The sequence below is a fragment of the Leuciscus leuciscus genome, assembly GCF_965113295.1.
Source record: "Leuciscus leuciscus genome assembly, chromosome: 16".
NCBI lineage: Eukaryota > Metazoa > Chordata > Actinopteri > Cypriniformes > Leuciscidae > Leuciscus > Leuciscus leuciscus.
The window spans coordinates 22,991,820-23,006,379 of NC_138740.1; the positions used below are offsets into that span (position 1 = coordinate 22,991,820).

The 14,560-nt window shown below is 37.4% G+C and overlaps 2 protein-coding genes across 3 annotated transcripts; both read right to left on the reverse strand.

The window, feature by feature from the left end:
- Nucleotides 1–19: 19 nt before the first annotated feature.
- pcf11 (PCF11 cleavage and polyadenylation factor subunit) lies at nt 20–10,506 on the reverse strand. Of its 2 annotated transcripts, XM_082141113.1 has the most exons (16): nt 10,120–10,505; nt 8,108–8,233; nt 7,663–7,845; nt 7,397–7,558; nt 6,207–7,174; nt 5,915–6,098; nt 5,579–5,816; nt 4,025–5,388; nt 3,800–3,851; nt 3,533–3,649; nt 3,299–3,419; nt 2,988–3,171; nt 2,687–2,842; nt 1,944–2,036; nt 1,205–1,240; nt 20–992 (listed from the first exon to the last, which is right to left on the reverse strand). In XM_082141113.1, exons 1-16 carry the CDS (start codon nt 10,285–10,287, stop codon nt 780–782), a joined length of 4,365 nt encoding a protein of 1,454 aa, XP_081997239.1. In that variant the 5' UTR covers nt 10,288–10,505; the 3' UTR covers nt 20–779. The 2 variants fall into 2 exon arrangements, with proteins under 2 accessions (XP_081997239.1, XP_081997240.1); XM_082141114.1 differs by lacking the exons at nt 20–992; nt 1,205–1,240; nt 1,944–2,036 and adding an exon at nt 2,054–2,511 and having other exon boundaries at nt 2,571–2,842; nt 10,120–10,506.
- A 723-nt stretch (nt 10,507–11,229) lies between these two features.
- ddias (DNA damage-induced apoptosis suppressor) lies at nt 11,230–14,544 on the reverse strand. Its single transcript, XM_082141133.1, has 4 exons — nt 14,203–14,544; nt 13,562–13,723; nt 13,369–13,474; nt 11,230–13,275 (listed from the first exon to the last, which is right to left on the reverse strand). Exons 1-4 carry the CDS (start codon nt 14,313–14,315, stop codon nt 11,572–11,574), a joined length of 2,085 nt encoding a protein of 694 aa, XP_081997259.1. The 5' UTR covers nt 14,316–14,544; the 3' UTR covers nt 11,230–11,571.
- Nucleotides 14,545–14,560: the final 16 nt, after the last annotated feature.

The window sequence follows — 14,560 nt, forward strand, 5'->3', positions numbered from 1 at the left end:
AATAATTGAACAGAGAATATTCCATTAGCACTGAAACTTTATTTAGGATTATGCATAAAACTGACAACTTTAAATGAATCAAAAAACACAATAATCACTTTTCACACGACACTATTTCTTCTTTAGATTTTTATTGAATATTCCGCATAAAGCAAAATTGCCCTTTGAACCTCTGCAAAAGGAGAGAGAAAAAAAAGACCACCCTGATTTTTTTTTTCCATTTTGAACTAAACATTACTCTGAACCAAATACAGTAGTAAACTCTGAAATAACTATTTACATATTGAGGTCAAGGAAATTCTCATAATATTTATAATTTACAATCGGCCCCACACCTGGATTTAGGAGATTATCAATTACTGAAAAGGGATTTCCCTTGTTAAAAAAAAAAAAAAAAAGTCTTTCATAAATTAGTATTCAACCACTGTTCACCATTCTCAAAGTTAGAACAAATGTCTCATTCTGAGAACCCAAAAAAATTCAAACCTTTTTTTTTTTATCAATACTACACAAAGAATACCAAAAATATCTTTATTTATAAATTAAATTATACATATACATTTACCCCCAAATGTACATATTTTGCAGTACATTTCATTGGGCATTCACATGGCAAAACATACCTGAATTGTGCAGGCAAATACAAATACAAAAATGTATTTAAAGTGACTAGCTGAGGTCCCGGCCCCAGAGCGCTGCAATATAAAAATATCCTTCTTTACAAAAACACAAAAGACCAGCTAAAGTAACCACAAAAAAGTGGCTAAAGAGCAGCAGAGTTAGAAAATAATTGCACTGGTTTGTGATTCACCCTCTAACTTAACCTGAACCTCCTCTTTTACCATCGGTGCATCCGTATCGTCCTCGGGGGGCTCTTCTTTAATACTGGAGCATGACACCTCATCACCCTGCTCTTGTTTCAGGAAAGCTGTTAAAGGGTTTTCTGTAAGCATTTTATTGGGTGAGGGTGTGCAGTCCACAAAGGAGGATGTCTACGAAAAAAGGGAAGTGTTTTAATTGCCTAAATATAAATTATGACGGAATTATTTTCCACATAAATGAAATAAAGCTTTACACAAAAGCAGAATCCAAAATACAGCATGTTTCAGCCACAGGACTTCAATTTGTAGGTGTGATGCATGTTAAGATTATGGCATTCTCCATATGAAGTACAAACAAGATAAACTACAAAATCAACACTCACATTTTTGTAGTCTTCGTAACACGAGGGATGATATGTCTAAAAGAGGGGGAAAAAACAATTACGTTTTTTTATCAAACATCAAAGCCACTGCTAAAGGTGCAGTATGCGATTTTTCAAAATTGTTGTTAAACACATTTGAAATCAACCTAAACAAACACCCCTCCCTTCATTGCTCCGCCCCCTTACATGCATGAACATGCAATGCAAGAGTGTCTCTTATCATAGCAGAAGCAAAGCAAAATTATGCTTCACGGTAAATAAAGCAAAGATGAAGAACGAACAAGCAAGCACAAAAAACAAAGACTTCACAAAATATGCAAGGTTTGTTGTTAGTCGCCAGCAGCACACACACTACACCAATGTTACTCACATTGGGAGCAGAAACAACGCAACCTCTGCCTTCTCGCTTGGGTCTCTCCAGCGCTGGAAAGCTTATCTAATATTAGTGTGGGTCCTAAAGCTCTTGCCTGATCATAACCCTTCTTTTTCCAGTGTTATTCCTCTGAGCTTTTTACTTTTGTATTGTCTCTCTCAGCCTTCAACAGTCTTTATTCAAACCTCCCTCTTGCTTATTCTCTCCTCTCCCATCATGAGTGGACACTGGACACGCCCCCTACTGCTGATTGGCTACAAGTTTGTTGTGGTGTTCAGTCTGACTTACAACAGTGTTTTTCAAAAATCACTTACTGCACCTTTAAAACATCTGAACAGCTCTTCTTTTCATTAGAAGATTTCCTACCTTTCCATCAACTCTGATGGCATTCTTGAGGTGCCACTCTTCCTCTTCCTCCTCCCAGTACATCTCAAATTGCTCCTGGCAAATCTCACATAGCTGAGGAGGAAGAAAGAGTTGTTTTTAGTTCGGCAGGTCCTTTTTAAATAAATAATTTTCTCTTAAAGGGTCATGAAACCCCATAACAAATTTTTTGAGAGGTTAACAGACATATACACGTTGTACATCAAAGAAAAAAACAACAGCACTCATTATGCTTAGTTAGGGAAAAGTGTTTTTCTGCGTTATTCTGATTCAAAAAGCAAAGCCGAACCAACGTCATGAAAAGTGATGTATACGTGTAGCTTTTCTCCACATTATTCATAAGGATGAATTTAATGCATGAGATGTATTATGCATGAGATCGCATTACTGCAGATAATTCAAATGTCACAAAAGACTGTTTCTGTTCGTTGACCTCTGCCCGTTCAGCTTTGTATTTGGACACATGTTGTAAGTGTAAGTGTTGTCAGTTTTTTTGTTTTTTTTCACTCATCTTAAAATAATTTGTCTGTATAATGAATGTGTTCTATGTCTGTTTTATTGGTTGTTGTCTCCCCTCTTCCAACCTTCTACTATTCCACAGCTTTGCACACCCATTTCTTGAGTCTTTCAAATCTAAGGTGTGAACGTCCAGTAATAAAACATGGGGGTTTCATGACGCTATAAACTATGAATAAGCACACACAAGGCTGTGTAGTTTTCCTTACCTCATGAACGACATCCTTAGCAGCTTTTACACTCTGGAACTCTCTCTCTTTGGCTGCTTCCTGCGTTTTTTGTACAACCTCTTCATGAACTTTTTCAAAGAACTGACTCTTTGCCCTCTCCTCAAGATCAGCGATTTCCTCAAATTCAATCCAATCCTAATAGAAACAGCATTTCTTCATGTCAGATATTAAAAAAATCCTTTGTTCTCTGACCACTTTTTCAAGAGGTCATCAGTTATTTCCGTAATACAATTTTCAGAATAAATAAAAAAGGAATGAGAAAAGACCACATCCGACTTACCGTCAGACTGTAGTACCAACGGCGATGTGTAACTTTCTTACTGATGTCCTTCTCAGAACGATTCTGTCTGTAGTGCCAGTCCAAATGATCCGCATACACATCTGTCTGAGATGCAGTAAAACGCATGCCGCAGGAATAGCACTGGATTCCAGTATATAGTTTGGTGATAATGCTGTCATGTCTCCTAAATTAAACAAATTTTGCAAAACAGCTGGTCTCATTAAACCATTTTTCATTGTCACACAATAATGAAGATATTTCTATCAGCTTCACTTATGTCTGAACTTCAAAGAGTATGTAGATGTGCATACTGTTTCATGTCATCCAAAACAAAGCCAGTCAAATCTGGGACATTTTCATCTTCCTCTTGTTCCTCCTCCTCTTCTTCTTCTTCTTCAGGCACAGATAAAGTCTGACTTGCTAATGTGGGGTCTAAAATAGATTATATATAAAAAAAAAATCTTTAAATAGGTTCATCTAAACTATAAGAGTGTAGAGCAATTACTTGTCCAAAAGTAAGAAGTGAAATAATACAGTATGCTTACCAGTGGTTGAGTCTGTTTGTGCAGGTTTTATTAATTCAAAGGATATAAGTTTTGAAAACAGATCGTTCACATCTATTTGTCTGAATGACTCGGGCTCAGGCTGTGGAAACTGGGAACCTAAATCAACAATTCACAAACTATAATAGAGGTCTAAAGTAGACATTACAATCAATACAAAAAAACAAAATGTAGGCTGACAAGTTAACAGTAGTGTATAATTATGTTTCAGGATATGCAAACAAATAAAAATAATGAAGACATTCTTACCAGGCTGGAAAGACATTTGGTTTGGTGGCATGAAGGGTTGAGCTCCCATCATCTGAAAATACACAAGACAAATCAAATAAACAAAACATTAAATATCCAAGTATAAAGGGATAGTGCACCCAAAAATTTAAATTCTGTCAATTTGCTGATTGATGAAATTACCATTTTTATTTTTGGGTGAACTATCCCTTTAACAAGAAAACTTCTTGAGTAAGGGATACTTACAGGCTGAGGAACACTAACAACACCTGGACCAGGGAATGGAGCAGGTCTGAATGAACCTTGGAAATCTGGTGTAGGGCCTGGCACACTGAAGTTGGATGCTTGTGAAACATTTTGCTGCATGGGAAACTGTTGAGCTGGGCCACCAAACGAGTTCATGGGTGGCATGTTGAAATTGGGCGGTGGTACAGCAGGGTTTATCACAGAAGCTTGACCCTGAGTTTGATCGTACATTGTTGGCTCCTGTGGTCTCAGCTGGTTTGGAATATTTGGACCGCAGAATCTTGGAGGACCTTGAGGGTCATATCTTGGCATAACAGGGGGTGCATCGAATCTTAAGGGTTCAGGCTGCACCGGGTTCTCAAAGCGCATCCCACCTGACGGACTATCAAATCTGACTGCACCCTGCTGTTCATCAAAATTCATTAGTCTAGCCGGGAACCGTGGTTCCTCATATCCTGGTGGACCATGTGGCATGTGAGGATTATCGAACCTTGGTGGATTAACAAATCTGTTTTGGTGCATCTGATGATCGTAATGAATTGGGGCTTGAGGGTCAAATCTTACCATGTTATGAGGCTCTATGTATCTCATTGGCCTGTGTGAAACTGCTGGGTTGTTAAATCTCACAGGTCTTTCATGGGCTTTGGGAAATCTTTCAAACCGGTGAGGGGCATCAAAGCGATGTCCAGGATACCTTACAGGCCCACCAGACCCATCAAATCCAACAGTATTGCCTTCGTACCGAGGAGGAGCATAAGGTATTGGAGGACCATCTAATCTTGGCTCTCTCATCTGGTTAGGTGGCCCATCAAAGGGAGCTTGAGAACTCTTATATCCATCAAATCGTTGAGAAACATTCGGTCCATCATGCCGTGGTGCATTCACCTGTGCCATGGGTCCTTCTGAGGAGTGAGTCGGTGTATTCCCAGGAGATTCATCATGATTTAGTCCACTTCTTCCCTGTTCCAAGAAATGATCATGCCTTGGAAGACCCTCTACACTTATTGGACCATCATCTGGGCCTGTACCAGAGTGAACGCTGTTGGGACTTTCAAAACGTGGGCTGATGTCTCCGTCAGGCTGTTGATCCATTTCAACTGGAGATGACGCCCGTTCAAAATTCAATACTGTGGATTTTCCACAGGTCCCATCCAAGCTGACAGGGCTTGGCGAATTTCTGAAAGTGGATCCTGTAGATGATGGAGGCCTGTCAGTTCTTCTAGGATCTTCATGATCAGAGACTGGCTTTATGACATCACCAGACATTTTATGCACATCTGAGCTCTCACTGTATCGTTCAGTCACTTCATGATGAGGCTGATAGAGCAATATATCATGCAAAGGAGAATGCCCCTCTTTTCGCACTGTGGAGATGGACAAATTAATATAAAAAAATAATTCAAATTAAGACTCCAAAACAAAAACCAACAACATGAACAACTTGAATTTGTTATGGTAAAATTGTTCAAAATAAAATTACAAAAATCTAAAACTATATGTAATATTAAAAATCAAAAAGTGTTACAAATCACATACAAATAGGACAATTCTTACCTGGGCGAAGGAGCTGTGTTCTTTTTAACTTTGACTTATGCTCAAGATAAGAAAGCGCCGCATCAGAAATTGTTCCCAATCCTTTCTTTTTTGGTGGATACACTCCCTCATCACACGATTCATCCCAAGAGTCAGACCGCTGTCTTTCCTCTTGATACTGAAAGAGTTGGTTTATTTGATGGGCTACATTGAGGAATTCATCATTGGATATTTCACCCTCAGCATGCCTTTTGCTAGCCTGAAACAAAACATGGCCAGTTCAGCAATATTCTAGAGTAATAATGTATTAGACCAAGAAAACTGTTTTACAAAACATAAAAAATTAAACTGTCCCACCTTTCTTAAAAGATTGCGTTTACTTGCAGTATTGAGTGCTTCTGGTATTTGTATGTTGCTATCAACACTCAAGCGATGTTGCTTAGGTGTACGAGGTGTGGATGGTCTTTGATTAGTGTTCCAAGTCTTGTGTCTCTGGGGGCCCAGTCGTCCATCTGAGAGCTCTGGATTTGACTGTTTGGGACTGTTCACAATTTTTTTATTTGAATGAGGTTCAACTTTGAGCTGAAGTTCAATTTTAGCAAGACGAAAAGTGTAATGAATAGTTTTTAAAAAAAATAGAGTCACTTACTGTTTATTTTCTTCCCATCCACTCCTCCACCTCTTGCCATCTTTTGTGTCTTTATGCTCTGCAGGAGAAATTCTCTGCTGTGGTCCATCTTTCTGATCAGCAGGTCTATCCTCAAGCGGCCTTTTTGATCGTCTTGATTCTGGGGGGCTTTTCTTAGTACTTCGTTCATCTCTTATACTCGACTGTGGAAAAGCATCATCATTATGTGGATGTTTACTTAGTCTAGCCTTTCCAGACTTGGGGGGTGGAGTAATACTCCGGGTTTTTCTCTTTGGAGATGATCGCCTTTCTTTTCTTTTGGGAGAATGTAACGGTGGTGAACGTGATCTTGACCGAGACCTTTTTCTAACATTTGCTTTGTTCACTTTAATTTCTTTTTTTACAAAGGTCTCAAGCCTTCCTTGCTTGTTTAGAGAGCCATTTATAAGCTTGCCCCTGGACTTTAGATTATCCAAGTTTTTGACACCTTCATCCCTTTCTTTCTTCTCTGAACTTCTTTTCTTGTCTTTATCCTCATCTTTTGAATCTGTCCTTTCATGGATCTGCTTATGTAGCCTTGGGTCCTTCTTATTCACTTCAGCCGCCTTTGAATGTTCAGTCTCCATTCCTCTGGGTCTGACAAGGACACCTTTTCCAGATGGTGACATTGACTTGGATTTAGGTCTTTCCTCTATGGTAGAGTTATCCTTTTTTGGAATCCTCAACTTACTAGGTCTTTCAGCTGAGACTTGTCCTCTTTTTCCTGATGTATTCAGAAAACTTGGTGTAACCTGACTATCCTTCTTATGCATCACTTGTTCCTTTGCATTTACAGCTGTGGCACCAGGTCTATTTAATCTAGGATCTCTGGTTGACAATTTTTCTGACGGTGCTGGAAGCCAAGGTTTGGTCTGTGGTGCAGTAACCGTTTGACTGAAACGGACTGGAGCACTGGCATTGTGGTTTGAAGCAATAGCAGGACTGGCAGCCTTGAGGAAAAAAAAATAGCAATTCTCTTTTAAAAGTGTTTTAGGCACACATCTAGAAGTATGAAGCATGTTGATCCAACTGCATTAGACCAACTACAGCTTCTATGCAGTCACATTACATAACACCTGTTCTTGACAAATATAATTTTAAAACAGCAAATACTGACTTGGAGCACACTTTACAGTTCAGCTTATTATAAAGCATGTGTCTATTAAACTCACCAACTGAGCTTTTGTTTGTTCAAGTTCAAGCTCTATCTTCTTTTGCTGAAGTTCTAACAACTGCTTTTGCTTTGCAAGCAACTGTTGTCTTATCATTTGCTCTTGTGTCAAGCTCGGAGCTGGAGGTTGTGGGGCAGGAGGCTTTGGAGATGTTTCATCAGTCTATGCAAAGAGAAAAGCATATACATTTCAGATAAACCATAGTAGTACATATCTTCCCACTCCTTGGAAATTAAAGGATCAGTCAGAACTCCTCTAATGCTTACCGGTTTTAAAAATTTTGGGTTGACATGAATGCTGGCATTCACATTTGGTGGCAATGGTTTTATAGGCCAGGCAGGATCTATAGAGTTCACACGCACATCTAGTGCATATAGCTTCTTCAAGGGGAAAATTTCATCCCATGTGGAACGCAATTTGAAGAGACTTTTTCTAGTGGCCTCATCCACCTAAAGTGAATCAAAAAGAAAGGGGGGGAAAGAATATCTGACTCCTCCATTTATTCTCACATAACACTGACAAAACTATATAGATTATGATTCCAAAAAAAAAAAAAAAAAAAAAAAAATGAATGTGATTACTATTAAGGAATTAAACAATATATCAAGGTGAAGGAATTAATAAGCACTACACAGTATTCTAAATGAGAACAAAGCACATGACGTTCAATCAGAAGTAACACCATGGACACAAATTCAAAGAATTATGTACCTTCTCAAATACACAAATAAAGGAATTGACTAGGTTCTTAGCAAACACTTCAAGGTAATCCCCTCCAACATTCTTCACTATGGAATCCACTAAGTACAAAACTGGGAGCTTCTCACCAGGTGCCGCCTAAAGTGATAGAAAACTGACAAGTTTAGAAAACAACATGGGAGAAATGCAAAACCACATTGAATTAGTTTGAGGTTACTAAATGGTATAAGTTTAAATTAAAAATACTGGAACAAAAGACAAAAATCAAGCACTTAGGGTGAAGTCCACGGTTTTGCATTGAAAAATGAAAATCCTCAAAACCAGATCCATCAAAAATCAGGGGAAAGTTCTCAGATGCAGGTACAAAAAACATCCATGTCCCAGGTAAAAGAAAAAACTTCTTCAAAGTCCACGCTTCGTGCTCAGTCCATCAAGCAGGAAATTTTTTTGTTAGGTTGTCAGTACAATTTAGTTTGTTACTGGTATCACTTTATAAACTCCAGTTTCACAGAGACTTTTAGCAAGAAGCCCAAGCCCTTTTAACAAAAAAATAAAGGGATGAAGCTCATTTCACTTGTTTGTTTTTCTTGATCAAAAATTCAACTCAGTGATCCACTTAAACTCAAATTTAGATTTGATCTTCGTATTGGGGACTTGGTCTGTACATTTTACACAATTCCAGAAAAAGGTTGACAAGTTGTGACCAACATGCCACAGTGCAGAGAGCAGGTTTTTTTGGTGCAAAATTCCTTAATATCTTTCTTTTAGTAATTTTTACACATTCAACATTGGAATGTCATTGGACAGGACACAACACATTATGCTTTTGTATTAAAGAGCATTTAGATTAGACTGAAATCAATATAGCAAATATTACCACAAAAAATACACTGGGAAATAAAGACAAAAGGACATTTCACATAGTTTATTGTCACAGTTGTATACCATTTATTAACATTTCAGAAAATAATGGAAATTTACTCAGCAATCTAACACCCCAAACCCTTTATTGGTTCAAGTACAAAGCAATTTGAATGGCGCACATTTGTATTAAAGACTTTAAATCCAGACGTGCTCATTTTCATGGAGCAGCCCAACACGACTATTCGAAATAGTGCAAGATTTCAAATAGACTGGAAACAAACAAGAATAATGTTAAAGTTTTCCACTAATTTTTTTAATAATACCCAGCCATCTATGTAGATAGGGAGCAAACCACGTGTACCAGCTGATGAAAAGACATGACTACAACCATGTGTATGCAAATGCTTATACCTGTTTAATTGTTAAGTGAAAGGACAGAGCGTCTTGAATATCAGCATTTCTAATCAATACAACTTTACAAAATTACTATGTGTAAAGTACACATTGGATACAAACTTAACTATAAACGACGATCGCTGGGTTGATTACATAACACGGAAATGTCGAATCATTCATATCTAGGGTTCTTGTGGACAAATTAAGTGTCATACAACCATGAAATTACATTTCACCAGATAATTATATATGGACATAGAACAATGTATAACCTACTGAAACGTTGGCTTAAAGCAATAACGTTACATCAAATTGGTATTAACATAGAATCGTGACTGTAGCGAGCTGCTATCATTATCCTATAATCGTATTGTGAAGGGAAACATGGATTATTAACTTCAAGCCAAATGTGCGTCAACAGCAAGTCCGACTTTATGACCAGCTGGAACCCAACAAGCAGATAAACATGCTGCTCCAACTGGACTAATTTGGGAATGTGGAACGGTGTCTTTTCTAAGCCAGAAAACAGAGCATTCTAACTGATAATAAATACAATTATTTATATCATGATAAATTAGTAAGTAGTTAACGATAATATAGCGTCAAAATGTTTTACGTCGATTTAAACAATGTAATTAGACAACTCGCCGTGCTACCGCCATGTTACTGGCCTCATGTCATGTCGTCATTTAACTAACTGGCCACACTCGAGCTACAAGACGATGACTGAAACAAAACAAAAATAAATCTATTTTCATAAAAACCTTGGCAATTTGTGCTTCAATAATTGCGACGATATCCTTGGCGAACTGGATGTTTTCTTCGGCTAGAATGGTGAGCATGTTGATGTGCGGTTTGCTGTTGAAAGTCAGATCTTCCAGCGAGGACTGATACTCGCGGCAGGCGTCCTCCCTCGCGCCTTCGTCCGACATCTTTGAGCCGTTGAGTCGAAGGCTGTAGCCACACAATTTAAACTATTATACAAACATTAGTTGCAACACAGTCCTCTTAAACATCTGTATTTCGTCTTGGTTTCCTTTGTACGTCGAATGCCGTCCTCACGTCTTGCTTTTTTTGTAACGATATTTCTTGTTTCTGTTGAGCGTTGCAAAATGTCCGTCGTACTTCAGCGGAGACTACGCGTCATCTGATACGTTTTATAGTTGAACGCGCGTCACTGCTTCCCGATTGGCTGCGCTGAAACGCACGAATTTGATTGGGTAATGAAAACTTTGCTCTCAGTGTCATTGGTCAAAACAGAACTGGTATATTCAAGAAGAGCCTATCAGAATTCAATAATTACATAAATCAATAAAATGACAAAAGAGTACAATGTCGTAATCACCTTGAATTTAAGATACACACTGTAGAATAATTTGCATAGAAGAGAGGTTCAGTGGGTTCAAAACAATAGAGAATTATTTTCTGAACAAGGTATAGGCAGACTTATGGAAATTGTTAACTTATATATTTTTGGATTATAATTGTCTATTTTGAATACATGAGCATAGCTGAAGTATTGATATACACAAATAGTCCAGTCATTTTAAGCCAAAATGGGGGTCAACCACCTAGGACAAATTGCAACAGAAGCAAACGCAACTGATTTTGTATCCTCAATATGTCCTGAGTAAGGGGGGAAAAGCCCCGAATAATCCCATTAAGGGAAAGTTTCGAAAAGACACAACATTTTTTTTCAACACAGGTGAAAATATCTTGTTGAATCTTGTTGACATATTTTTCTAAACTTTCCCCTAATGGGATTCTTCGGGGCTTTTATTTCCTTACTCAGTACATATTGAGGATACAAAATCAGTTGAGTTTGCTTCTGTTGCAATTTGTCCTACCTTTTTTTCATAAAATGACTGGACTAAAAGCAAAATGGACACAATTTTAATGACCAAGCATGTTTTTTTCACCCTTTTTATTATACATTTGTAAGTCAGAACATTGACTATCAAACACGTAAAGTCAGTGTTTAATTATAAATACATAATAAGGTCATAAGAATAGATTATTCTGGGTAAATGTATATTGTAAAAAATTAAACCATTGTTTTGTTCTGTGAAAAAAAAGAGAGTTAATTTTCAGTTTTAAATCTTTATAAATTATTTGAACAGTTATTAACAATATTTCATACTTACAAAATAGTTTATTTGCAATTACATTTACAAAACAGAACAAATATATTTTAATTCATCTCTCTCTATTTTAATTCAAAATGAATTTTCAAAAAGATCTCTGGACCATTCATTTACAGATAAATTACAACTTGCATCCTGCTGGTCGGTTTCGCCTGAGAAACCCTCAGACCCAACTGTCAGCAGCTGATCGAAATGTTGTCTTTTATCACTTAACCCCAGATCTGTGCTCTTACTTTGAATCTCACATTTAATTGCTCTGGAGCACAGTGAGCTTACACGTGTTCGGGTTCGCCCGGCCTTCTGTTCACATGAGTGCTGATGATAAGAAACTGGGGTGGATTGCAAACATGGTGAAAACAGCAGGGATCCTGAAACTCCAGGCTCTGATGTGTTGACATTCCTCGGTTCATTTACTTTAGAAATCTCTGTCACATCCGAAATGTTCATGTCCATACTGCTTTGACCAGAAGCAAACAAGTCTACAGAGCAATTGTACTTCTCTCCATGGTCATCAAACACAATCAGTTCCTGCTTGACTTTGCAGTTTCCAGAATGGACCTCACTTTGTGCACAGTGCCTGAAATATTTGCTCTCTTCATGGTTTACTGAACAAAAAGTCACAGATGGCCTATTTTTGGTAAATTTTTTTCTTTTTAAAGTGCGTTTTTTGTTAGAAAAAGACAACCTGTTGTTTGTAGGGTGATTAAATGCACACATAATGTCTGGACTAAAATGCATCGTATTTTTTAGCCCTGAAGAATTGGCTGGCTTAGCAATGTTCATCTTCATTTCAAGATTTTCTGGACACTCATTTTCATCGTTCTCTTTCCAGTTTATATTGTTCACATTGTGCATTGGTGAGGACAATTCATCACCACAAAGAGGCATTTGTTTAGTCTTTGAGATACAGCTTATGACCACTGAATTTTCTGTCAGAGAGCATCTATTTTGCACTTGAATCATTTCATCTCTTTTACCTGAACTGCACTCCTTTGTGTCATTTAGCTCTGATATCTTAGGCTCAACCCTGACAAAATCTAGTAAGCTTTCCGATAAAGGCGCATCTTCTAAATCAAAACATATATTTTGACCAAAATGACTATCCAGTGACTTCTCATGAAAAGATGAATCATAATCGTCCCTGGATTTAGCTTGTACAAGGCAGTGTCCGGATGTAGTAATTTTAGAATTATTTCCACACGAAAAGGGGCTCAATGGATTCATAGTGTCACACGCAGTAAAACCGTTCAAGTGTGCTGATGATTCAAACATGTCACAGCTTGAGGAAAAAGATTTTTGTTTTTCATTCTTCAGTTCATCCTTTATACAATTAACATGCTTCAACTGACTTCTGTTGCTTTGACATGTGCATTTGCATGTTCTTGTCTCTTCTTTCTTTGGTGAAGAAATATTACGATCACAGTCTCTGGACAGCTGATTACTCGATTCTTCCGGAGGGAAGCGTAAGCCGGGTGATTGCCATGGGCTTGAGATTGTGAATCCTTCACTGCTGGGTTGAGAATCCAGCCTTGCACATGATGGAGGAGTATAATCAAATTTGTTGAGTTCATCTCTTTGTGAACTTTGTGAGTCTTTCTGTTGTGATGGACTGATATCGTTTGTAGATTCAGAACAGCAGAAATGTGAATTTGCTTGCAAGAGGTTTTTAAAATAAGCGATTACAGTACATCCCATCAAAGACTCACATGGAGAAATGATTTGGCAGGCCACTAACTGTCCAGACAGCTTAGAAGTTTTGGCATTACTATGAGGAACCTGTTAGGAAGGAACAAGAAATAAGCAAAGTAAATAAACAAAGCAGATAATCTAGATGCCCCACCCTAAATTAAATGAAGAAATTCTTCATACCTTTAATCCAAATATGACACATCTTCCTATAAAGCAGTCTTCCACAGCTTTGACAAGCAGTTGTTGAACAGTATGTGTGCCATCAGTTTTCTCTGAATCCACAAAACTGGAAAAAAAATCAATTACATCAGCAATGAATCAACAGAAATGCTTGTTAAAAACGTTTACAATTTGTAAATGGTTTAAAATATACCTTTGAAGGCAACCAGCAGTAATGCCAAAGAAGGGATTTAAACAGCCACCGAATACAGTCACACCAAATATATCTTGGTTTCTGGACACTTTAAATGACAGCCTGTATCTGTAGTCCACATTTTGTAAGTCAGATGTGAATCCACACCTTCCACATGTTGCCCTAAAGATATTGATACAGGAGTTAAACACTCATTCATAATGTTCAGACGTTTATTTATTTATTTATTTAGTCAAGTCAAGTCACCTTCATGTATTGCATTGTATGAGCTTCTGTTACTTTCACTCTCACTTCAATTAATAAAATACACTCACTCAGACAATAGTAATTATGTTAGGTTACACCTTATTTTAAGGTGTCATTGTTACAGTGTAATTATACATTTAAGTACTGAGTAATATTAATTAACTACATGTACTTACTATAGGTAGGATTAGGATTTGGTTGAGGGTTAGTTGCATGTAATTATGCATAATTGACTGTTATTACTATGTAAGTACATGTAACATATGTAACAAGGACACTGTAAAATAAAGTGTTACCATATGTTACAGTAGTAATTACAATTTTTTTGACACTTTCATCCAATACATTGCAAAAAAAGCTCAGAAGAATTGGTCATCCGAACTCTTGTCTCCTACCTTTTGCTTTCCTGTATTAATCTGGAGAGACAGCCTTTGCAGCACGGATATAAAAAACATGAATCTTGCAGAGAAATTATTGTGCAACTCACAAGAGCCCGTGTATTGCTCATGAGTGCTTAAACTACTAACAAGGTTTACAAACATTGATCATGATATCGTTATTCTCTACAAGGAAACAGATGACTCCTATCGTATATATTTTTACATTTACACCTAAAATATTCAATAAATAAAAGGATATCATTTAAACATAAAGGATCAGGAAAAAAGTAAGCCACAACAAACTTCGCATTTCAAAACAACAATGACGATGAGTTTCTTCCTCGTTTGTTTTATCTCTCATTCCCCAGGAAGC